The sequence below is a fragment of the Anticarsia gemmatalis genome, chromosome 15, assembly GCF_050436995.1.
Source record: "Anticarsia gemmatalis isolate Benzon Research Colony breed Stoneville strain chromosome 15, ilAntGemm2 primary, whole genome shotgun sequence".
NCBI lineage: Eukaryota > Metazoa > Arthropoda > Insecta > Lepidoptera > Erebidae > Anticarsia > Anticarsia gemmatalis.
This window is the reverse complement of record NC_134759.1, coordinates 6834182-6859379: the sequence shown is the minus strand read 5'-3', so window position 1 is coordinate 6859379 and position 25198 is coordinate 6834182. Positions and strand designations below refer to the sequence as shown.

General features: G+C 34.1%; 1 protein-coding gene across 21 annotated transcripts in view; it reads right to left on the bottom strand.

The window, feature by feature from the left end:
- gish (casein kinase I gish) overlaps positions 1-24272 on the bottom strand; it is a 40420-nt gene extending 16148 nt beyond the window's left edge. For 18 of the 21 annotated variants that reach the window (XM_076123537.1, XM_076123542.1, XM_076123541.1 and 15 more), the window contains exons 1-6: positions 24176-24272; positions 23190-23498; positions 14801-14958; positions 4024-4134; positions 2672-2835; positions 1762-1876 (exon numbers count right to left, since the gene is read on the bottom strand). In XM_076123537.1, coding sequence (XP_075979652.1) covers positions 1762-1876; positions 2672-2835; positions 4024-4134; positions 14801-14958; positions 23190-23251 — 610 coding nt within the window. In that variant the 5' untranslated portion in view covers positions 23252-23498; positions 24176-24272. Of the gene's footprint in view, positions 1-1761; positions 1877-2671; positions 2836-4023; positions 4135-14800; positions 14959-23189; positions 23499-24154 lie in introns of all 21 variants that reach the window. The other 3 variants (XM_076123538.1, XM_076123539.1, XM_076123540.1) reach the window with 3 other exon arrangements.
- Between the last annotated feature and the right edge of the window lie 926 nt (positions 24273-25198).

The window sequence follows — 25198 nt, the reverse complement described above, 5'->3', positions numbered from 1 at the left end:
CAGTGGTTCATTACACAAATGAGACTTGTTAACGTGGCCATGACGATTCACAGTTTCTTCATAAACAAGGACATGGATATGCGTGTAATTTGTATTATTTATAAATCTTGTCCGGTCTACTGGTAAACTGTATAGAAGGTCTTCTTTTAATCCGCGGATGAGACAGAAATTATAGATGGTAAGCTAAAATGTGATTAGGTACTGCGGCTTAGCTCGTAGCCTTGCAATAGACAGATTAGTACTAGAAGACCTATAATTATATGACACGTTACTTTGCAACGGTAGGTTGAAATGATCTCTAAATCACATTGCAGCAGGTAAAGTGGATTGAAGGCATATTACCCAGCTTTGTTTCTACACTAATAAACTAAACAAATAAATTAATTGAGTTGACATGAAATAGTCAACATCCTATTGCGTAAACTATATCAATAACACTCACAAGTATCAATTCAAAACAAATTGACGTTTTTAGCGCAATTTAAAAATAAATACACTAATATGTTTTTGTTTGCGAGATAAATCCGGTGGCGGTTTATAACGAGAACTCTGAATTGGGTTACTCAACTGTTTGTACGACTTTAGGGCGAGCAAATGAGTAAGTGGGGAAATCAGACGCTTATAAATGTCTTTTTGTACAGGATTGCTTTCGCTTTCGACTTGAATACGATACGTGATTGCATCTTTTTTCTTGATGAAGCTTTACTTTTGAATACCGGGAAAATTCCCAACGACATGTAGATGTTATGATGGATACCACAATATCAAAGTACACAAGATTAATTGCAATTCTTAGATTGGCACGTAATATAGAATACTTTATTTATGTAGTTTTAATTGTACTTAAATTAAACAAGTCTACATACATAATTCTGACAACAGTGAATGTCGACTAAGCTCTATTTCGTGGAAGGCACGAATAAGGTTGTCGTCCCAAGACCAGTTTCTTTGTGAATATTGTACATTTTAACACGAACCACTTATTTTAATGTTCCGCGAAATCATTCAAGTAATATCTATATAATCATTCAAGTAATATCTATATAAATTAAACAGCTGAACCAAAATTAGGGCATACACACATAAATAAAGCCATTGAAATACAGAAATGATTCGTGCCAAGTTATTGGCATTATTGGCACAAATAATTGCGATACAGTTGTTCAACGGTAAACGTTTTGTATGGGGTGGGGTCAATAAACTGTTTATACCAAAACATTGAAGTAACTTTGATAATACAATAAACAATATGAAATAGTTATTTTGTAGGATTTCGGCTAGAAATAGACGGCAATATCAATTTCTACGGGCGAATCGCGAAGCAATTGGTGTTAGTTCCCAGGCCGGTACACAAGGACGTTCAACAAAGCGCGAGTTTATATCTTAAAGAAAATAATGTAAAGTAAACATACATTAACAATCTGCCGAATTTTAAAGCACAGAAGTACAAGAAATACATGCTATATAAAACGTGGTACATTTCTTTACGAAGATAAGTGATTCATATACTTTGTTTACAGATAGGTAAATACGACTTGTTATGATCTTCGTCTCTCATAACGACTATTACAAATAGGAAGATGCCGGCTGTTTACAACCTACTGAAAATCCTTGGGAAAACCCCATGCTAACAATTATAAATGACGACGCCTACGCCCTACACTCGTACCCAACAACAGCATCAAAATAAACACTGACGTATCTACTTTAAAGCGGTAATTACTTGATAATATTATAAAAAAATATTCAACCGTGACTTACCAATGATGTGAATGATTTTTTCCCTTTTAGTTGCAGTTCTACCTATTAAAAAATTTTCCGGCTTTACGTCTCGATATATTAGATGTCTCGTGTGTACATACTCGATACGATGCAACTGAAACAGATACAGGGTGCAATTAGATATGTCATATGTTGTCAGTTTCAATTGGGATCAACCGTACAAATCACTTTATGAAGGACATGTAATCATATAATGGACGGGAATCACTTTATTTATCAATGTCAATAGTCAGTATTGAAAGTAGCGTATGGTATTTTTTCAACCTACAATCGAAATAGCATTGCTCGAACAGCGTTAGGCCCACGCGTGTCTACAGTAAAGTAAACAAACAGATTGGATATTGATAGGAAGACAAAACTACTTTCTCGTTTAACTATTACAAATAACGCAGAATCATCAGTTGCAATGTAAAATGTTTTTCTTAAGCCTGAAATATCACGCTATTCTCGTACAAAAACGATTTCGTTGATCTAAATCTGCCCATTCCAGTTTTGCAAGGCGTGATTACCCACGGGATGTGACCGGACACTTCCCGAGCTCTCGTATTTCTTAAGACATTTTTCTACATGATTTGCGCGAAGTATGAAATTTCTTATGTTTTTTAGCTTTATGAGTGTGCAAGTTGTCTGTAACAATGCGATACGTTTGGTCGTCGCATTGCATCAGTTACGTCACTATAGTCTGGCAGCTAAATTGCTCTAGAAACGTAATTCGAGGTTCTAAGTCAGTGCTGTTATTTAAATTGAATGACCTTTATCGGAGTTTTATTTTAATTACTAACTAGGTTTCGAATACAATTAGATTTAAAGTTATAACTTTTTTATAATTTATAACATTAACATTAGAACTAAATCTAGGGCGTAGAAAAGATAAGATAGTATCACTTACCAACTGCATAGCGATCATTAACACAGTCTTTAGAGAGAATCGACGGCCGCAGAGATCGAACAGATCCTCCAACGATGGCCCCAGCAATTCCATCACCAACGCGTTGTATTTACCGCAGGGGCCGAAGTAATATACCTCCGGGATGCCCTCCGCTGTCGACGGCGCTACAGGACCCACGGGAAATAAGGGTAGGGAGGGGGAAGGACAGACCACACTCAATTAAGTACTCACGTTTGAACACGAGCATTGCTCTCGCACGCACCTGTGCGACACAATACTGTAGCCGATATACAAAGGACAGTGACACGCGAGAGCATTGCTACATATTTTAATAAAAAAAATCATAAAAAAACATATATAGGCTCAACAACGACCATGACCACGGCGTGTATACCCTCGGACACTGAGAAAATTTTGATTCACTCTGGATATCGGTCACTATATTGTGTCAATGGATTAGTTGACAAATCTACCGAATAAATGTAGCCGAGTAGTCACTTACGAGCTGCATAGCAATCATAAGGACCGTCTTGAGCCTGAACCGTCGGCCGCAATGTACGAACAGGTCTTCAAGAGAGGGCCCTAACAACTCCATGACCATGGCGTTGTAGCGGCCGCCACATGTTCCCAAGTAGTACACTTTTGGTATGCCCTCTAAGTAAACTTTATCGTCAATCATCAAGAATACAATTTTACATATTACTAAAGGTATGTGTCTCTCTACGTTATCGTAGCATTCATCATAATATTACGTTTATATTTCTGTTAATCCTTCAATGACTATCAGTTAAGTGCAAGATAAGGAGAAAATACATATAAGGTATAATTGAAAACGATGAGAAAGGACATCGAACGTGTGATATGCAGCTATATTTAAAGGAGGCTAACGTTATTAAAAATGTTAATAACGATCGTAAAGCCAAGTGTACAGAACGGTACTCGCATCCGTACCATCACCTCGTTTCAATGATCATGAATGTTGATTCATCAAATTGCTCAATCGTTATAAGTGAGTCGATACTTTTGTAAGGTTACGGTTAAACCAAAATTTGCGGGTGTACAACATATTATAAATCTTATTTATTGATAGATGTTTTACGAGTTTTAACGAGGTTTTCATCAATTTTGAGATCACTTATTTGATCTTTGATATTGGATTCATACTTTCCTATACCACGAAACACACGCGAACGTTATTATCTCCAGTTGTACTAAAAGTGGAAAGCAATCATATGTGCATACTTTTAAAATTCTCAACTAATGCATGTAGTCATTCATTCATGAGCTTATTGTACATACATTACAGGTACTTTATCCCAAATATATCTTATGTAGTATGAAATGAAACTTACCGTGCGTGCCTAGTAACTTGTAAAATCGGTATTCTAGATGCAACTGAGGAGCCTTCGACTTCATAGGCTCCATCTTAATCGCTACATGTTCATTGTTGTAGAGATTTTTCCCTGTAAGAAAAAACAATACGTCAATAATTGTAAACTACACGTATCAAGACAAAAGGTATGGAGAATTTCCGTAATGGACAGAATCATTGTTCAATGAGTATTCTGTGGTTCTAAGAATGAACGTCTTCATTCATAGAAATCTATTTCTAGGACAGAACATCTCAGATACAAATTCAGACCAAAAATATGTTTACATAACACCACAAGATCAAGGATAGTTTATAATTAGCTCTATTTAAGTGCGTAGTAAAACCCCATTTTCCCGAATATCTCGTTTCGGAACGTATCATAAACATTTAGGAGAAAAAGTGACTCAATCATTCTTGAATTGAAGATCATGTTTTATGAACTTTGTTAGTATTTGAATTCGTGATCAGAAATTGAAGTAACTTATGCCAGTATGATTATGAAGAATTCGCCAGTAGAATAAAGTTGCATCTAAAATAAAAGGCAAGTATTTCCCAGGTCATATTTCACCCCCGTGACTTTTTTCATACAAAAGATAAATAGTGTAAGTTGAGGCAAGTGATTCACAATAAACATTTAAAGATTAATAAAACTATTTGACTTTCTTTACAACAAATCTTAGCAAATATACGTTCAGGTTAATAGGCGGTATTAGAGGCTTCAATTAACAAAACGGCAGCTCATATTAGGCACTATCTTATCTTAAAAGCAGACCATTTATACTATCTAAGTATTATTCACAAGTTTCACTTGTACGCTGAGTACACACAATCTGTGTACGCCTATCATTACATGTTTTTGTAAAATACCGTCTCAAGGGTATTCCGAACGCCGCATTGGCAAATAGACAGGAAAAGTTAATGGAAAACCGTACAATACAGCTTTTGTTAATAGTAAAAATGTATAGCAGACATTTCTGTTTCAAGCGCTGAAAACGATAACAAATGGTGATGCTGAATTTAATTTACATTAATACTAATTCATTAATCATATCGGATAGTTATACGATTGTTACATCTGCAAAAAGGTAAGGTCAGGAGTGCTAAAAGTTAGGAGAACAAAATATTGAATTATACCCTGGTCGTAATTGATGGAAGAATAGGTACTTCTCCAAAATAGAGGTGGGGATTTCCAATCGAATTACCAACTATTATAATTTTTTAGCTGATAAGAAGACAGAATGTCTTCAAAAATATTTAACTGCTGAAACAGATATATTTTCCGTATATCCTCAATAGTCAAGATCGGTATCAAAGTTGTTTATACGTCACTCACAGGCCGCCTTATCGGCGTTATCCATCAGGAAATTCGTCATACTGCCCTATCTACATACAATTAGATCTCAATAATAAATATCTTATCTGACAAATTAAATGGGACAAAAAAGTTCGATGTTGATATCAAACTTGACTGTCACGGTAACACGAAAATCAAATTAAGGTAAATATGAGACGCCCTCGAGTTCAATAGCGGCTACGTGCCGAGAACAATAAAAATACAAATCCAATAGAAGGATAGGATAGTCCAGAACTGGAAAGGTAGGAACAGCCTACGGCATGATAATAGTTCGAAGAATATGATATTGTTCCTTGACATTGAACAAGACAAACATGTTTGACTAATGAGGACTTCAAGGCGCCGATAGCCATTTGCATTCCTTGACCAGTGAACGACCAGCGAAGTTAGCGGTTTTTAAAGGTCAGTCTATCGATGTTTGCAAGCTTAGAGTAGGGCGTAACTATGTTAACGTCGTTCGTGTAAAACATCGGACTCTGTTAGTGTAATCAAACTACTGTTAACACGGAGTTATATGGAAAGTGTTTAGACTGCTTTCATTTCTAACCTTTATAATCTTCTCTTTAGAGAGATCTACGTGACATGCATTATCATGGATGACCTATTCCATAGTCATTATTATGGATGAAACGGCCATGCAAAAAGTTGTGAAACGGGCGGGCGGTGCCTATAAGCCCCTGTATTATACGTTTTTGTCACCACCTATTGTGTTGTATAAGCAAATAAGACAGGTAAAATTTAATGAAAAAACCGTACAACGCTGCTCTTGTCAACGGGAGCCGTGTAAACGAACAACTAAACATAAAATTTTAGAATACGGGCCAAAAGATCTTAAGAAACACGTTACAATATTTATTATCTATCGAATACTACATCCTATCTGCCAATATAACAACCCACTGAAAAAAAGGCTTATAACGCAAATAAGATTTATAGATAAACTGTGAAAGTTCCACGTTCTATCTTACTTCTATTTTGTGAACTAGGTAAAAACAAAACACTAGTGTAGTGATAGATCTTGTTACAGTAAAAGTATTTATCCTAAGTTTTAAAACGTTTGAGTAAGTAGGTACTCACATTCTATATCCAAAAATCTTACTTTACATACAAACCGCTCCAAATTAATGAAAAACAATTACCTACGTATGTGCTCTAATGTTAATTATGCTATAATTACTTACTGTTGCTGAGTTTTGTGTCAATTTATTAGTAGCAGGCAGCCACTTACGACAAATCATAATTTATTCACGTAATCGGTTTTTTGATGTGTGTAACTTGGAAATCACTGTTTTAGGAGAATTTTCAAGTAGTAGATGATATCAAACCCTTATATTTATTACAACATAGCCATTTCTGTACTTAGAGGTTGAACCGCAAAATTAATTTAGTTAATGAAGCCGCTTTAAAGGAAAGTGGTTGACCAAAATGTCATGCATTTTAGCTAATTAGCCATGTAGCCGGTAAGATAATATACGTTTCATAATTCAACTTATGACAGGTATTTATTTTAGTGTAACCTTTAGAGTAATGTTCGTAATAGAGCCTTCGTCGACCTTTTCTGGTTTCTGCCAATGAACGGTTGATCGTAACAAGGCACTTATAATATCAGAACAAAAAAAAACCGTTTGATGACCGCAATCATCACTGTTAATGATTATGGTTGAATATCAAGGAGTTTTATATGTGTAAACATTATTGCATTGGGCATTGGAATGTGTTGGCAAATTCTTTGAGGTTCATTATTTTCTTGGTTGAAAAATGCAGGTATTCAGTACAAGCTTCTGTCCGCGAAACTATTCCCGCGACTACGAAAGCGAAATCTTATAGTGTTCCTCCAGGTTATAAACTATCAGTAAACTAAATTTCATCAAAATCCGTTTAGAAGTTTTTGGCGTGATTGAGCAACAAACATAGATCTAAACATCCAAACTTTCGCATTACTAACATTGGTAATATTATATTATGACCGACTAAAACTAGGATTTGTTTTTTTCTGGATAATGCGTAGTCGTAGCCTACAGGGGCCGAAACAAGTTCCGAGGTCGAAAATACTGATTTTACTGACCAAAAATTCAAAAATACTGACCAAATACAGACCATTTCTAAGCCGTTTTTCAGGTGAATGGTGTGAAATAACAAAAAATACAGGCGAATTGAGAAGTCAAAACCCTGTTTTAGGACTGTTAAGTTAAGCTTATTTTCGGTTATTGGTCTCCACCATCCCCGTAGTCAACCAGCATCGCCTTTTTAGTGTGTTAAAAAGCTTTGTTAATAAAGTTTTCAATCAGGTCTCACGAATTTTCAATCAGGTCTTACGAGTTTTCAATCAGGTCTTACGAGTTTTCAATCAGGTCTTACGAGTATTCAATCAGGTCTTACGAGTTTTTAATCAGGTCTTACGAGTTTTCAATCAGGTCTTACGAGTATTCAATCAGGTCTTACGAATGTTCAATCAGGTCTTACGAAATTTCAATCAGGTCTTACGAAGTTTCGCAAAAGTGCGCAACGGCGCTAAAGAATTTTTACTTCTAAAATATTGATTTCAAAAAAATAGTAAATTTTAATTTGCTGTTCTATTGAAGTCATGTGATGCTTCAATACAATATGTATATGTTACTGTAAAAGCCCGAACTGTGGTAAATCCTAAGATTTTCCAGTATAACCTAAGATTTGCCAACTCTCAATGGTAAAAGTCCGAACAATTCTTTTATTTCGAACTTTTACCTCTATTCACTTGATGATGTCGAGATGTCGCCGGAGCCCCGCTTCGCGGGGTGCTTTCCTTCATTGCATTGCATTCCTGCTGGGTGGTTTAAAAAAAAAATAACGACAAAGGCTAAGGTGGGAGCGAGCGAAGCGAAGCTCCCACCTTGGCCTTCTAACCTAACTTACCCATGTCGCTTTGCCCAAAACTCCTTCTTTATAACTATGTTACGGTATATAATTATACCGTTACATAGTTATGAAGAAGGAGTTTTGTATATACTGTATATGTTACAGTTTTTAAACTCCGGCTTGTTCGGACTTTTACCATTGAGAGTTGGTAAATCTTAGGTTTTACCTTAAAATCTTAGGATTTACCACTGTTCGGGCTTTTACAGTAACATATATATTACGCAGATCATCAACATAATATCGAGCATCCAAAGCAGCCCTCTGATATGATTACTGGGCAAATCGAGAATGTAAGATTGGCCAACAGCAAAGGAAAACCAAAAAAAAACGTGTGTGAGTTTGGAAAAATACTGACAATACTGACCGATTTTCTAAAATACTGACTTTTACTGACCAGGTCCAAAAATACTGACTTTTACTGACTTTACTGACCTATTTCGGCCCCTGAGCCTATAATAGTGGTAAACAACCTCTCAGTAAAACATTTCCCTAAGCATCCTGTAAGGTTACTTAATAATATTCCACATTTAATAAAAAGGAAATAGCTTGGCGAGGTTGCGGCCTTTTATTCAATTTAAACGTATACAGGGGCCGAAACAAGTTCCGAGGTCGAAAATACTGATTTTACTGACCAAAAATTCAAAAATACTGACCAAATACAGACCATTTCTAAGCCGTTTTTCAGGTGAATGGTGTGAAATAACAAAAAATACAGGCGAATTGAGAAGTCAAAACCCTGTTTTAGGACTGTTAAGTTAAGCTTATTTTCGGTTATTGGTCTCCACCATCCCCGTAGTCAACCAGCATCGCCTTTTTAGTGTGTTAAAAAGCTTTGTTAATAAAGTTTTCAATCAGGTCTCACGAATTTTCAATCAGGTCTTACGAGTTTTCAATCAGGTCTTACGAGTTTTCAATCAGGTCTTACGAGTATTCAATCAGGTCTTACGAGTTTTTAATCAGGTCTTACGAGTTTTCAATCAGGTCTTACGAGTATTCAATCAGGTCTTACGAATGTTCAATCAGGTCTTACGAAATTTCAATCAGGTCTTACGAAGTTTCGCAAAAGTGCGCAACGGCGCTAAAGAATTTTTACTTCTAAAATATTGATTTCAAAAAAATAGTAAATTTTAATTTGCTGTTCTATTGAAGTCATGTGATGCTTCAATACAATATGTATATGTTACTGTAAAAGCCCGAACTGTGGTAAATCCTAAGATTTTCCAGTATAACCTAAGATTTGCCAACTCTCAATGGTAAAAGTCCGAACAATTCTTTTATTTCGAACTTTTACCTCTATTCACTTGATGATGTCGAGATGTCGCCGGAGCCCCGCTTCGCGGGGTGCTTTCCTTCATTGCATTGCATTCCTGCTGGGTGGTTTAAAAAAAAAATAACGACAAAGGCTAAGGTGGGAGCGAGCGAAGCGAAGCTCCCACCTTGGCCTTCTAACCTAACTTACCCATGTCGCTTTGCCCAAAACTCCTTCTTTATAACTATGTTACGGTATATAATTATACCGTTACATAGTTATGAAGAAGGAGTTTTGTATATACTGTATATGTTACAGTTTTTAAACTCCGGCTTGTTCGGACTTTTACCATTGAGAGTTGGTAAATCTTAGGTTTTACCTTAAAATCTTAGGATTTACCACTGTTCGGGCTTTTACAGTAACATATATATTACGCAGATCATCAACATAATATCGAGCATCCAAAGCAGCCCTCTGATATGATTACTGGGCAAATCGAGAATGTAAGATTGGCCAACAGCAAAGGAAAACCAAAAAAAAACGTGTGTGAGTTTGGAAAAATACTGACAATACTGACCGATTTTCTAAAATACTGACTTTTACTGACCAGGTCCAAAAATACTGACTTTTACTGACTTTACTGACCTATTTCGGCCCCTGCGTATAGCGACTACTTTCTGCAGGGAAATTAAAAACTGTACAACTTATATGTACATCATAAAGAAATAATAAAGAAATAATTTGGTATAAAATTACTCGGGTTTGCTATTCAGCCCTATTGAGAATTTCTTCAACATTTAAGCGTTGTCAAGTTCATCGCTTAAATCTAGACTTGGCTATAGCCTTGACCCTTTATAAAATTGAACGTAGCAAAAAGCGGTTTAATGCAATGCAGCCGAACCCTTCAAGGAAATATGTAGATAAGCAAAGAAAAATTTCGTTGTGTAATATGGAAAGTTTGGGTCAAAAGCAGTTGTGTAGGTGCTATCGGGCCACTAGTAAAGGTTATAACCACTCTTTTCATCTATACTAATATTATAAAGCTGAAGAGTTTGTTTGTTTGTTTGTTTGAACGCACTAAACTCAGGAACTACTGGTCCGATTCGAAAAATTCTTTCAGTGTTAGATAGCCTGTTTATCGAGGAAGGCTATAGGCTATATATCATCACGCTACGACCTATAGGAGCAGAGGACCAGTAAGAAATGTTACAAAAACGGGGAACATTTTGACCCTTTCTCTCTTATGACGCAAGCGAAGTTGCGCGGGTCAGCTAGTATAATATACTTAGTTAATGATGGTCTGAATGCGAGAGGTAGTAATCTAATTGCCATTTAAGCGACTTGATTGTAGTCCCGGACTCTGTAAGTTTTTTCCGATAGGAAAATTCCGGAGTTTTGGTGTAGTGTACAAATATAATAGCAACAACGAAGTGAAGAATGAATCCGTTGTTTGCTGTTTCCCAGCCTACAGTTATAATCGCCTAATTAGATCTTACGACATCCTTGATTGGTGAAAGTAAAGTGTACACAAACGAGACTAACAAGAGTCCTAAAGTCAGTACAGTCCATACGAAAAAAACTTAATTTAAATGTAATGTTTGAATATTTTATGGAAGACACTTCTTTATTTCGCGTGAAATGTTGGCATAAGAAGATTTTTGAAGAAGTATAATTACTTTTTTAATCAAATCCTAATACTAACTATTAATTAATATCTTCTGGCTAGGCTTAACTTTACAGTGCATAAAAAATATAATATATGATGGTATAATTAAAACTGATAGCGAAAACCTTCGATTCCTAAGCACCACAATATAAACACTAATAGCCGAAGAAGATGCTATTAATCGTAATTGCTCCCGTGATTACAATCGTTACGGTTAAATGTTAAAAGCGAGGAAACAATTAAACAACCAACACAGGAAATTCTAATGAGTTACTAACATTTCGACTAATATTTTAGTCCATGAATAAAAATTAATGCAATATTTTACAAACAGATCGGTAAGTAAATAACGTATTGTCTTAATCACCACGCACGTGCTCGCAATAATGTTATTTTCAGTGACGTTGAATCCAATTCTCATCCGCACGCAGCCATATAATCTCCGCATAATGTGTACATGAAACCTTATTGCCTAAACAATAAGGGTCACGTGTTGAAAGCCCCTCAAAAAGTAGGAATATTCTACTTAACTATTACGTTTCGAAGATTTCGTGATAGCGTTGTTAAGTGAACATATTTTTAGACACGTGTGAACTGTGAACGTCAGCTAAGGCTCTCATTTGAAAGAGTGTTTCCGAATACTGACAGCTAAAGAATGAGTCATAAGTCTTCCATTATAAGTAATCCTTTGTTACAACCGTTTACTTTTACCTGCTGGATGTTGTTTAAAATGAATAACTTGCCCCAGAAATATGGTAAAAGTTATTATGGTTCTTGAAAATGTAATAGATATTCCGTTACGCTTACTTTATCGGTGCGAGTATTTTGCCTGCGAATTTTGAGATATATTACTGTTAAAATAACACCGAAACTCCCATATTCGTTATATTCTTCAATCTTTGTTAGTATACCTAAGTCGATTTTTCTTATACAACAAATGAAAAAAATAGGTTTTCGGTAATGTTGATTCGAGACTAAGGTGATAAAACATCAGTTATGTCAGAATTCGTCTCGCTATTTGACGGATCCGCAGCATTTACTTTGAATATCTATGAGGTCGCCGATTTACCGATCACGTGTGAAATTATCTTGAGTACCATTCTTAAACTTTTATCAGCTGCAAGTGCGATAGAGTGTGGGACATATTCTTCTCCCTCCTTATTAAAATACTTGTAGCAACAATGTGACAATGTCTAGTTGATGGTGCCGGTTTTCATTCTCCACACTCTAGTGCACAATAAGTTTCAGACACCTGCCACATCATATCTTAATTTGCAAAGTTCTAGATACCGGGCTATTGTATGCACGAATAGTACGTACCTATAGAAAGCGCCTATCGCAACACATTGACCTATTTCTCTCAGCTGACGTTTACAGCGTCCACGGAAACAAAAACACTCTTGGACGTATATATCGATTTTAAAAGGGTATTTTTTATTTCACGTCCATCTGCCATTAATGTCTTAGTCCCAGGTAAAGAGCACCCCTATATTCTTCCGCACTTCCGCGAATTCTATTAGAACCCTTACCGACCCAAAATCACATTTAATAAAGTGACTAGTAAGTAGATAAGTAATACACGCAAATCAAATTTTCACGTATTTCTTTACGCTACAAAATACATTAAGTGTATTTGCGAAATAAGAAAACAGAATGCAGCTTATTATTTCCATCAAATATACGTCTACTTAAGTCAATTTGCTAATGGAAACGAAATTTTATGATGGGAAGGTCTTTCTTCCGAGAATTGAGTAACCATTACCGTATTCGATTATAAAGTGCTGGGGTGATTAAGACGATTTTTGATGTAACTTTTGCGTTGTTTTTTACAGGTTTGCATGCGTAATTTAGTGAATAATGCAGACTAAACAATGTTTGTTAATCAGAAATGGAAGTCTTCTTTATAGATCGTAGTTATGTTTACAACAAAACAGTACACGTTTCTTATATACCACATGTTAATTAGTATCGAAAAATGCAATTTATACAACGAGTAAGGATAAACTAAAAATAAACAAGTATTTATGCTGCTATTAAAAGGATGTAACCACATGTTTTTTAGTCTCCCTTTCACTTGACATGACAGGCTTTGTGGTGGTCGGCTTTGAATTTAACCTGACACGGCTCATTACCAGTTACTAGGGATCGACTGCCGTATGACGCCTGTATTTTATCATTCCAAACTAGTTGCAATATCTGTTTAAGACGGATTTAAATTAAACATCAACGGTAACGGTTACTTTTCGTCCCGCGAGGTTTCGTTTTCAAATACTACTTTCATACTATTGCGTAATTCTTTATTATAGTTCTATACTGAAGCTGAGACAGTAAAATGACTATTACCGCGAATTGACCTAATATTAGCCAAATGATATACGTAAAATCTTAACGGCATAATTTGCCGTCGGTAGTAAAAAGCAGATGTTCAAATTGCCAATTGAATCTTAACCACATTTCAGTGACTTAATATATTCTACAAAAGCAACGTATGAAAGTTAAGTATAGGTTTTCGTGAAGGCAATTAAAAATACTGACATGGACGCTAGATTCTTGTTGTTAGACGCATGGGGTTTTGGTTAACATAGAGGTATAAATAACTTTAAATATTTTAGTAAGCGTGCAAGGTCAGTAAAACGCGTGGCTTTTTAACGTCAATGGCTAATTTAAAAACATTAACAGTTACTGACCAACTATAGGAACTACTTTATAGGAAGGAAAATATAAATAGACTCGACATTGACGACGCCATCTTACAAACAGGAAAGTTGGCCTGTCTTTTTCGCTTTAGGGTCCCGAGTGATGAGTCATCACTCAACGAATTTTGACGGAGTTGAAAACCAATCACTTATGATTCATCACACAAAAACTTATCGAGCTATCCATCCACGTGTATTTAACGATACATTATTTTTTGTTAGAATATCTAACGTTCTCAGAAATAAATGTCCAAACATATAAATTTCTAATGAAAACCCGTAAGATATAGCTCCACCTGAAAGGTTCACGAGCTGACCTCAAATAAGTCCCTTTTCGTTTCGAAGTAAAGCATGAATATTACATTCAATATTTCTATACAACCAGCCTCTCTAACCAATACAAAAGAAATTCTTAGAAAAACGTAAAAATAGGATGGTAAGAGTATTTAAACAATGGCGTTCGGATATATACATTCGTATTTTGGGAAAATATTAACAAAAAATATGTCTTTATTTTTAGTACAAATTGAAATACATGGATGATATTCAGACCAGTAAACCGTCTTTACGCCAAGAGCCGGCTGCGTCTGCGCTGGCTGACAATGTTAACAGTTTTGATTGACATTCAATCGTCCATTTTGGAATTTATTTTTAAAATATTTTAGTCTTATCATTAACAACCCAAAACAAAGAACTTCACCTAACAATGGTGATAAATCTATAACGAAAAACGTTTCAGAAAGTAGGTGGGTTAAGAAACCTTATGACAATGACCTTCTTTGATCATTAAACTTTGTATGACAGCTGGACTTCACTGGCAAGTAGACCAGCAAGAAAAACGCAATGTATATGGGGGTTTTAAGCATGTTCATAATTGTTACAGCACTTTGTACTTACCGAGCCTGAGTTCGCCGAAGTTTCCGCAGCCGATCTTTTTGCCGACGCGGAAGTTGGGCCCCACCATGAGGACGCCCGAGGACGAGGTGACGGAATGCCTAGACGTGTGCATCGCGCTGCTGCCGCCCACACCACGCCCGCCCACCGCACCGGTTGTGCTGCAAGTGTGAAGACAACTTTATAATTGTGAAATTCAAAGTTAGATGTGAAAAGTTTTCTGCAAGGTCCTGCAAGGGTATTTTTGTACCAATATTATGACGAGGAAAGTTTCATTTGTTTTCAGGATATCAAAGTTATTGGGTAGGAAAATTTTTACTTTTACCACGTTCATGTTTAAATAGACTGAGTTTTTAGATGACCATACATTGTGTCATCTAAAAACTCAAAACATACAATCAACCATTGTGTGTAATAAATGGGGATTAACAAGTTTTTTGAGGTTACAATATAAAATGCGTAACGTATTGTTGTTTACGCAGAACGAAAATAAAGATTGTTTTTTTAGTTCTCTCTCCGTTTTAGTGACAATGACCTTACTTATAGGTAGGTGTGTTGCCTTATGTTATTATCTTCGTATACTCCAAATTGATAAGTCGGTACGAACCAGTGTGAAATCTTAATTAATTCGTTCATTCATACGACGTTACATCATCAATTAAATAATTAAAATAGTGCTTCATTCATCTTAATCATTCGGATACAGGATACTACAGATGTAAAATGCTTACAAATTGGTCATGTGCGTAAGGGACTCAAATTGACTAGACAAGTTGGGTTTACAAGTAATCTATTCATCTGGAAATTAATTAAGACCCTGAGATCAATCAGACTTACAATAAACAGTAACAAAGGTGTCTTTAGAGAATAATATTTCATTATATATCTCCAAAATTTTCCTAGCAGCCAAGCTACTACCTATTTCCAAACACCAAATTATATTCAAATCAGCATTCGCAAGTTTTGTCTAGAATAGAATAAGGAACCGGCCTGTGACAAGTCTGTATTTGTTTACGAAACGCAGGCTCGGCTATCGTGTCAGAGCAACGGCGGTTTAAGATGTGAACTAGTTCATGAATACATAATGTACGTAACATTTTGCAGCCGTACTACGGCCGTGGCTCGGCCCCAGCCGGGCCGTGTAATGAAAAGTCATCCTTAAAGCGCGCCTTGAATGTACTTGACTCCTACTGGCCTAGTAACGAAGCAAGCAAAAGAACTTCAAAAGGGTAGAGTATTGGTATGATAGTGTGACGTACATTGTTATCTAAACTCATTGATTATAAAAACGTTATCATCAGTATTGACAAAACTTCTACCATTTAAAACCGATATCACCATAGTTAGATTTACATACTGATTAAGGTGACAGATAGGGTTGAAAATCACAAGTTAAATACATGTATTTTTCAATCGGGCTTTGTATTTTTCAATAAAAAACAGAAACTTTCAAAGAGGTCTTACGATGTATCTTTCGAAAGTTTCCGTTTTTTACATGTATTTTACATATATTTTTCTGTATTTTAGGACTAATAATGATAAAATAACTTTATGGTTAAATCAGCATTAATCAGCATCCTCTTTTACATATAATTAAAAATCATTCAATTGGTTGTTGTCTTGTTCACAAATAAACCCCAACAAATACTACTTGCACGATAATACATTATTTTTCACTTTTAGAAAACCATTAATCACTGTTAGAAAACCAGGAAGTGTTACAAGCTTTATCAATTTCAAGAGAAGCAAGTATGAAACCAAATTTAAAAAAATACTTGATGACTGAAGAAACTTGGATCCATATAGGAAATGCTAAGAAGTTACTTGCTCCCATTGCAAATTCTATTGCAAAAATAGAATCTGATGACTCAGTTTTATCTGACGTTTTAGAGGCTTTCATCACGATAAAAAACAGTATCAGCAGCCTTGAAGTCTCCGATTTTTTGACGACAGAAACAAAAGAAGAAGTTTTAAAGTATTGCGATAGTCGTCGATCATTCTGTCAGAAGCCAATCCATTTAGCGGCCTATTTACTTGATCCCACTTACCACCCTTATGTGAACAATAAATGTGTAAACCTTAATGACGACGAATATTACTCTGCTACACATTTTATATCAAAGGTTGCGGATGTATTGTCTATTGACAATACTTTAGTATTTCAGAATTTAGCGGAATATAGGGCACGAAGTCAATTTTGGAGTAACGAGCTGTTGTGGAGTCCTATTATGAATATGGAAAATAATTCATCTTCGTCACGTACCAAACTTCATCCACGTGACTGGTGGCTAGGACTGTGTCAGTAAAAGCCATTGTCTGCTGTCGCCATAAGAATTTTGAGTAATCCACCATCATCAGCCGCTAGTGAGAGAAATTGGTCTTTGTTTGGGCGGACACACACCAAAGATCGCAACCGTTTGACAGCTGATCGAGTGAATAAATTAATTTTTATTAACTGGAATCTGAAATTTGTCAATTCTAAAGACGGGATCAATGAAGTTACAATTGACGAACCAGACGACGACATTCAGGTTGACGATTGCAATAGTGATATTGAATTGTAGAAACCTTTTTTTTTAGAAATAAAAACACTTTTCTTTTCTAATAATAAATAACGTAAGTAATTGTAATAAACAGTGTCATTATCATTGTTTGTTTTCTTTTTCTTTCGTTGTAATTTATGAAAAATACATTGATTAATACACGTATTATACATGTAAACTTGTATTTTTCAAACAGCCCTATATTTGTATTATTCCAAAGTTACATGTATTTTACTGGAAAGTTTCAAAGTTGCGAAAAAAACAAATGAGTATCTTTCGCCATTTTCATCCCTAGTGACAGAGGTACCTTGGTAGGTATAATTGGTCACTCACATACTACACGTGTAAAGATCGGAATTTATATGTTTCAGCTGAAAAACAATTGATATTGGTATAATCGCTACATCTCAAGGGACAAGACAAAGTAACAAATCATAAAGATAAGCATAATATAATTTAAAATCCAGTTAAATAACAATACAATTAACTAAAACCTTGAAGTCCTTCACAATAATAATACCCATACTATTAGATCATTCATTTATCTACTAAATTATACATATCTTATACAAGGACTAGCCCTTATAAAGACTATCACAGAGATAATTCTAAACAATAGTTATTGCATGGGACATTGCATGTTGCTCTGAAATCCTAACAATGCTATAGGAAAATCTGATTTGCATTTGAGTTGAGAAACATTGTGACAAACAAGCTTGTGAACATGCTATTTTATGGGCCCTATTTTGAGTTATTTGCCTGTAACAAAATGAGTTCATCAAGAATATAATTTATCATGATTTACTGTAGATGTATCGCTCACTCATGTTATTGTTTCACCATTGAGGGACTTCCTTTAATAGAACAATATCACATTTCAGTGAACACAGCATTACTAGTGTTTTACACTTGTTCATATTGTGACATTAGGTCAGCAATATTCAGATATTGTTTGTCCAACATAAAATCTATAAAACTCACTGCATATTTTTAGGAAATGTAGTTTATATTTTACACACATTTCAAAATAATGTAAAGGCAGAATGAATGAATCTGAATGAGTCATATACAATACAAATTGTTTATACATAATATGTGGATTTCATTATTATATTAGGTAGGTACCTAGATAATAATGAACCTAAAATGAATTCCTGAGAATGCACACAACCTACCAACATCAGAAATCTATTCAGAAATAAGCTTAGTGTATGAGTTTGGATACAAAAAAACCCTATAATAGAAATCAAGTTAATACTGCTGTCATAAATAATGGTAATCAAAATGTGCACTCTCTCTCTTACAAAACTCCCTCATAAATATTAACAAGGAAGATTTATAAATAGCATTAAACCTGATTCTGTTCCAGTAACTTACTTTTCTTGAGACAGAATCTAAAAGGTAAAAAATATATGTACCAAACTAGGTATTTAAGGCATACTCAAAAAATAAATAAATGATTTACACAAACACAAGTTCTCAATGTTAACCTCAACATTCTTTTCATTCCATGCAAAAGGCAGTAAAACATTCAACTTTCAAAACATTCATCATAAAACATTATATTTCAACAAAAATAAAAAAATAAATAAAAAGATGTTTCATTTCCTGACAATAGATGCCCTGCTACATCAAAATATAAAGATACAATTGCTATAGTGAATCATACCAACCGTTATTGGCATTGAGTCTAAAAGTGAAAGTTACAATGCACTTCCAACCACCGAAAGCATGGAAGGAGACAATTATCTAGCCTTGCAAGCAGCAAGCAACATGCAGAGCATTTTTTTTATTAAAACTACTCATTTTCAATTATAATGATTACTGGACAAGTTGATTAATATTCATCACACATTAAACAAGTGTATTGACATGGAAAACAGTGCCAATTTTGTGATTAAAAACTTTACAGGCATGTTCTATAAGTTAACACTTGATTGTTGGAGTAGATAGGTAGATTTTGAAACTGACTAATTAACATTATTAGTTTTGGTTAATAGGGGAAAAGGTATTATAATTTTTACTGTCTGCAAATTACTTAGGGAAATTTGAATGTTCTAATGAATCTGCTGCCTTGATGTTGAACATTAGTACTTTTATGATAATTTGTGTACAGGAATAAATCAGAACTCTATTAATTCTTGGTATTGAAGAGAATGAATCTGGTACATGAAGCTGTATTTTTTTTTAAAGTAAAGTCATTAAAAACCTGTCTAATCCATAATACGAATTTATAACAATACCAGTGCATACAGATTTGTGTTCAAGAGCATGAGCATAGAAATTAAATGGGTCTATTGTTTGATTGACTGTCACCTTGGCCCACAGATGAATGGTCTCTATTCAAACCTAGGTCAAGATACCTTGGCTTTACTGCAGTTGTGTATTCTTTAGAATGTTCGGTTGTTATATCAGACAAGTATTTTTACAATACATCCAGGCAGATTAAGGGCTGGGCTCAGATTAAGTTCACTATTTATAAATGGCATTTATATATTTTTATTATTATTATATAGATATGTAAAGAAGAGAAATTAGATAATACCAAATGGCTATTACATATTATGGCCAGATGGTGTATTCAGGGATATACATGTCTCATCATGTGCAGGTTGGTTGCATGGCCAATACAATTATTTAATTATTTCTTTATTTAATTGGTAACCACCTAGGTACCTAAACAACAACAAACATAAATGTGTATACTGTGTATATGTTAGAAAGTCTAGTTCCCACGGATAAACTGTATAAGGGGTTTTTTGTAAGGCCTAGATTAAGTTAACTATTTACCCAAATTGATGGCATTTATTATAGGCAGATTATGTAGGTATACCTAGGATATTGGACTATGAAATGTGTTGAAAATGAATCACAGAAGACAACACAAAATAGAAGATCACAATAAATACTAAATTCAATACCAAGGTATCAATTTATCTAATTTATCCTTGATTGATGTTTGTCAAGTTTATATTTATAATCTATTTTACCTTGATAATCTACAACATATAAATTTATAGGTACCTACCTAACTTCATTGACACAAGAAATAACATATACCTGGATACTAAGGTAGGTATTATAATACCTATTTGTTAAACTAAAGTACTTAACAATCTAATTTACAAACAGGAAAATGGAAGAAATCAAATTAAATTCATGGTAGATTCTGTACAGCATTAACTTGGATAACAATATAATAATTTAACAATTACACATAAATACTTACAATTTCCTATGCATAATGGCAAGTATTTAAATAAATACATGCCATACACTTTGTATAATCATTATAACTATAAAAATATAATTCACAACACAACAGACAGTCCACTTGTCAATTTTGTGTGACATACCGGCAAAGCACTCTTGATTTCAAAAGAAAACTGACTGGTCAAGTCATTGAAATCAGTGAAACGTTACATGAACAATGAAATTACATAAAAAGTAATCAAGTTTATTATTTTTATAGAAGAGTAAGTAACAGTTATTGAATCAAACAATAAACAATATATAATGAGTGATAATTTCTGTTTTTATTAAGAACAAGTTATCAGCTGTATTGAGATATGAGATGTTTATGGTTTGTGATTCATAACTCATGTTGATACTTGCTTGTATTTTTGCTAATACTCATTTGCATTGAGTGACAGAGTATCTGGTTACTTGAGAACTGTTTGTAGTTATAATGAAGGCATTATTTTTATGTTAATTATTCTCTATATTATAACAGGAGGTTTGAGTTTAGGTTATTTTAAGTAAAATTCCATGACAACAATATGCCATGCCTACTTTAAGTGTTAAAAGTAATTTTAAACTTGACATAACTTTTACACTACAAGCACAAAATCTTGTCTGACACAAATCCCTTCTTAACTTTATAAAAATTGCTGATACATAGCCTCAAGTTTACTAATTTAACATATTTTAGCATGTGTAACCTTCATTTTGACTAGATATCTTATTAATATTTGTCATTAACAAAATTGAAGGTTACAAATCAAATATTACTAGCAAATAATCTAATTAACATAAATATTGCTGTACAAGATATCAGTAGAAAATTTAAAGCATACATTCAATTGAGGTCAGAGAGTAAGCTGGCCCATTTTAAAAATCTTTCTTGAGAACAAGTTAAAACTTAATAAAAATAACACCACCTTTATTTAAAACCACTGTCTGCTTATTGGTATGCAAGGGGTTTTACCCAAGTAAGGCCACTAGTATTATAAGTTAGAAAAGCATTGCAAATACAAGTTCACTGCACAGAATACTACCATAAGCATTTGGTATTCCTGTTTGTATTCCATCCATGTCCATACTAAAGTCATTGCAATACATTTATATTAGGTGCTATAAACATATTTCTAAGAAATTTTGTTGTGTACAATTTTGTTTGTCAAATGAGAGGAAGTGATTCACCCAACTAAATATCTCATACTATCGTAACTATGTATGTAGTTAGGTAAACATATAAATTAGTGCCAAAATATGGGAAAGGGAAGTTATATTTCACAGTTAGTTGACCCTAGTAGTAGCAACTCGGCAACAAATGATATATCTACAGACAGCAGAAGGAAATACTGATAAAATCACTCTAAAGTAATAAGATTTAATCAATACATATATGTACTAGGAACTTTGATCAAACATTGAACACATGATCCATATGCAAACACTCTGATATCAAAGTTTTCATATCAAAAAGATAAGCAATATTTGTGTGATTCCCCAACAACAAACAAAATGTTACAATTCTGTTTTAAAAATAGAATTTGGGTATTACCTAAATAGAAGGTTAAGTACCTACCAACTTGTGTGTTAAAACATGAATTATAAACAAGTATTGTCTATACCTAGATCAAAGGAAATTAAACCATACTTCAAGCTAAAGTGAGGTTATGGTTAGTAATAATCCCACAGGGAGCTTTATTAAATGTATAAAGATGTTTTGCTAACATGGTAACATGAATCATAGCCCAAGTTGGGTTAGGAAAAACAAATTATGTAGTATTAAGTCTATGAAAGGGCAGAACTGACAATATTAATTAGCTTTTGGTGACCAAACAAGTTTTTTAAGGCTGTAATAACTTTTCTACTTATTTAGATAAGGGAAACAGCCATTAAGACACATTTTTTACAATCTTCATTGAGTTTAGATAAATTTATAACCTTAATAGTACAGTAAGTCCACTAAGCAAATAATGGTTCACATGAATTCCATTAAGCACTAACAAGCAACAGTGTTGCAAGATCTTGACTTGTTTACTCTTGCTGAGAATAGTATTTCCAAGATCATTGACTTTACTAATCAAGATTTTCACATTGGCTCAGATAAGAGGACAAAACTCCCAGTTAATCAGACCTCCATGGAGTAAGTCATTATTATCTTATTACATTGTGAAATAAATACCACAAAGTTTCTGAACTGAAGAGCAGTTGTATACTTTAAATTTGAAATGTTAGTGAATGCTAGATGTATTGGATGGTGAACATAAAGAAAGAAACAAACAAAACTTTCCCCTTCATAATTGATATGACTGCATGATTCATAAATGAGTTTCAAACTAAAATAGAGGTTATAAGGAAAGGTTTACATTGTGGACTATGTAACATTCATCAGTGAATTCCAGCCAACTTTTAATTACCTATTTAATCAATTAGTAGGTAGGTATCTATAGTTTTATATCAGCGCTGCTAAAGAACTTGAAAACCTACTACACTATGATACTGCTATCAAAGTGTTGACTATTAACAAAACTGATATTGATAATGAGTTACAAATCACCTCACACCACTCTTGATAAAGTTGAAAGCTTTTAAAAATAATAAAAAATAAATGTGCTTACGTAGATGTTCTTTTATTGTCACTCTGCTGTTCTTTGTCCTTGTTGCTGTCACGCTTATTCATAATACAAGACTTGTTGTGCAGGCACTAAGCCCAGCACGTTGCTCACTCCCTTATCCCAGCGTCTGTAGGGGCCGCAGCGCAGCCCATGTCACCAAGGCCTCGAGGAGGACGAACAGCGATGCATCGCCATACCACAATCCAGCACAATCACTTTTGTCACTTTTTATATTATTGCTATTTTTTTTTATTCAATAACTAGTAATCACTGCACTATTATACAATTTATCTCAAAATCATTTTTGTTACACTGCAAACACAATTTGACCGTGAGTTTGGAATGTTTCGGCGACACTTGACCACTCGTAACGGATTTTCCAAATTGTTAATAGCGTTTTCCTACTTATATTTTATTATTTTGACGTGATTTTACTCGGAAAGGGAGCGAGAGTGAATAGAGGTCGCCGTGCCAATGTTATGTTCATTGAAGAGTAACAACAAGCGATGTGGGTGTCCAACTTTAGTCAAATTACCAAAATTGCCATGCAGTCACTCAATCTTCAAGCGAATAATGATTAACGCGTTTGGCTAATTAATAATTATCGATAATAGAAATGAATGTATCGAAAAAATGTAACAATTGACAGTTCCTTGTGAGAAGTCAACCCCAATAATTGTCGGTCGGCACAAAACGTTTTGAAATATTTTTTCAACAAGGGTTCTCTGTAATGGAGTTCACAGCACTACAACAATCCTAATTCCAGTATACAATAGCACAACACGCGATTTTAGCTAGCTTTCCTTGAGATTAGTCACAACGTCGCCGAAACATCAAATGGACATTTGTTCTGATAAAAAAGTTTAGGTTTTGTAATGGCCACCAATGTTACACTTCTAACACTTCAAAAATCGTAACATGAGGGTCGTGTTGCAAAATAGTCCAATCAAAATTATTAAATAAATTACACGTTTACATAAATATATTACCAACTAACGATAAAATTTCTTATTTATAAAATATTTAACTCAAAGAATAGTCACTGATTCGCCATTCGGCGCATGCGCAAACTTGCACCAGTTTGTGTTGTCAGACTAGTTAAAAATAAATAGTTTTCATTCACGATTATTTTATTAACTCAAAATGGTAATTCCATTTGTTTTGTAAAACTTAATACTGGAACATATTTCATAAAATATATAGTATTTAAACGCTTATCCGCATCTAGAATTCTTAATAAAAATATTAAGTCCATTAAATCCTACCAAGTAAATATTTTGGTAGATTTTATTTTATTAGGCGGTAACATTGGAGATAAAAAAGAAAACGGAAAATAATGCGTTCGAGAATAAAAATATAATTTGAATTGGCCACTTTTGCGTTAATGAAGTGAGGTTTTGGGCTACTTTAGCTAGTACATTTTAGTTTTAGAATATTAAATAATAATAATACCCTTCACTCCATATTATTATGTATTATTGAACGTAAGCCTCACAAAAACCAATTCATATAAATTACAGAATTTATTAAGTCAAAAAAAATATAACATATTGGTAGAAGATTAAAAAACTGCTTGCTCAGCTTTCGTTACGCTACTGTTTGCTCGTTACGTGATCAATTTGAAACATAGAATTATTAGCGTATTAATTTTTCTTAATTTAGAAGGGATATTAAGTAACTTTTTCAATGTGAAAGATACGTTTAGCTGATTGCAGTAGTTTTATGTTGTCAGTTAATGTATCGTACCAAGTGGGATTATTTGGTCTTTGCCTACTCCTATGGGAACAAGGCGTGATTTTATGTATGTATCATCGATTAGTAGGTGAAAAAAAAACATTATCATTATTATTAGGTACATATATTCTGGAGCAGTAACTGGTATACTCTGTATAAGTCTGTAGTAGATACTGGGTAGGTATAGATATAGAATCTTTCAACAAACCGTGAAGCTTAGTTGATACTTAGCCAGTTCTCATTCAAACAGATATAAACATCAATTACTTAGCTATTAT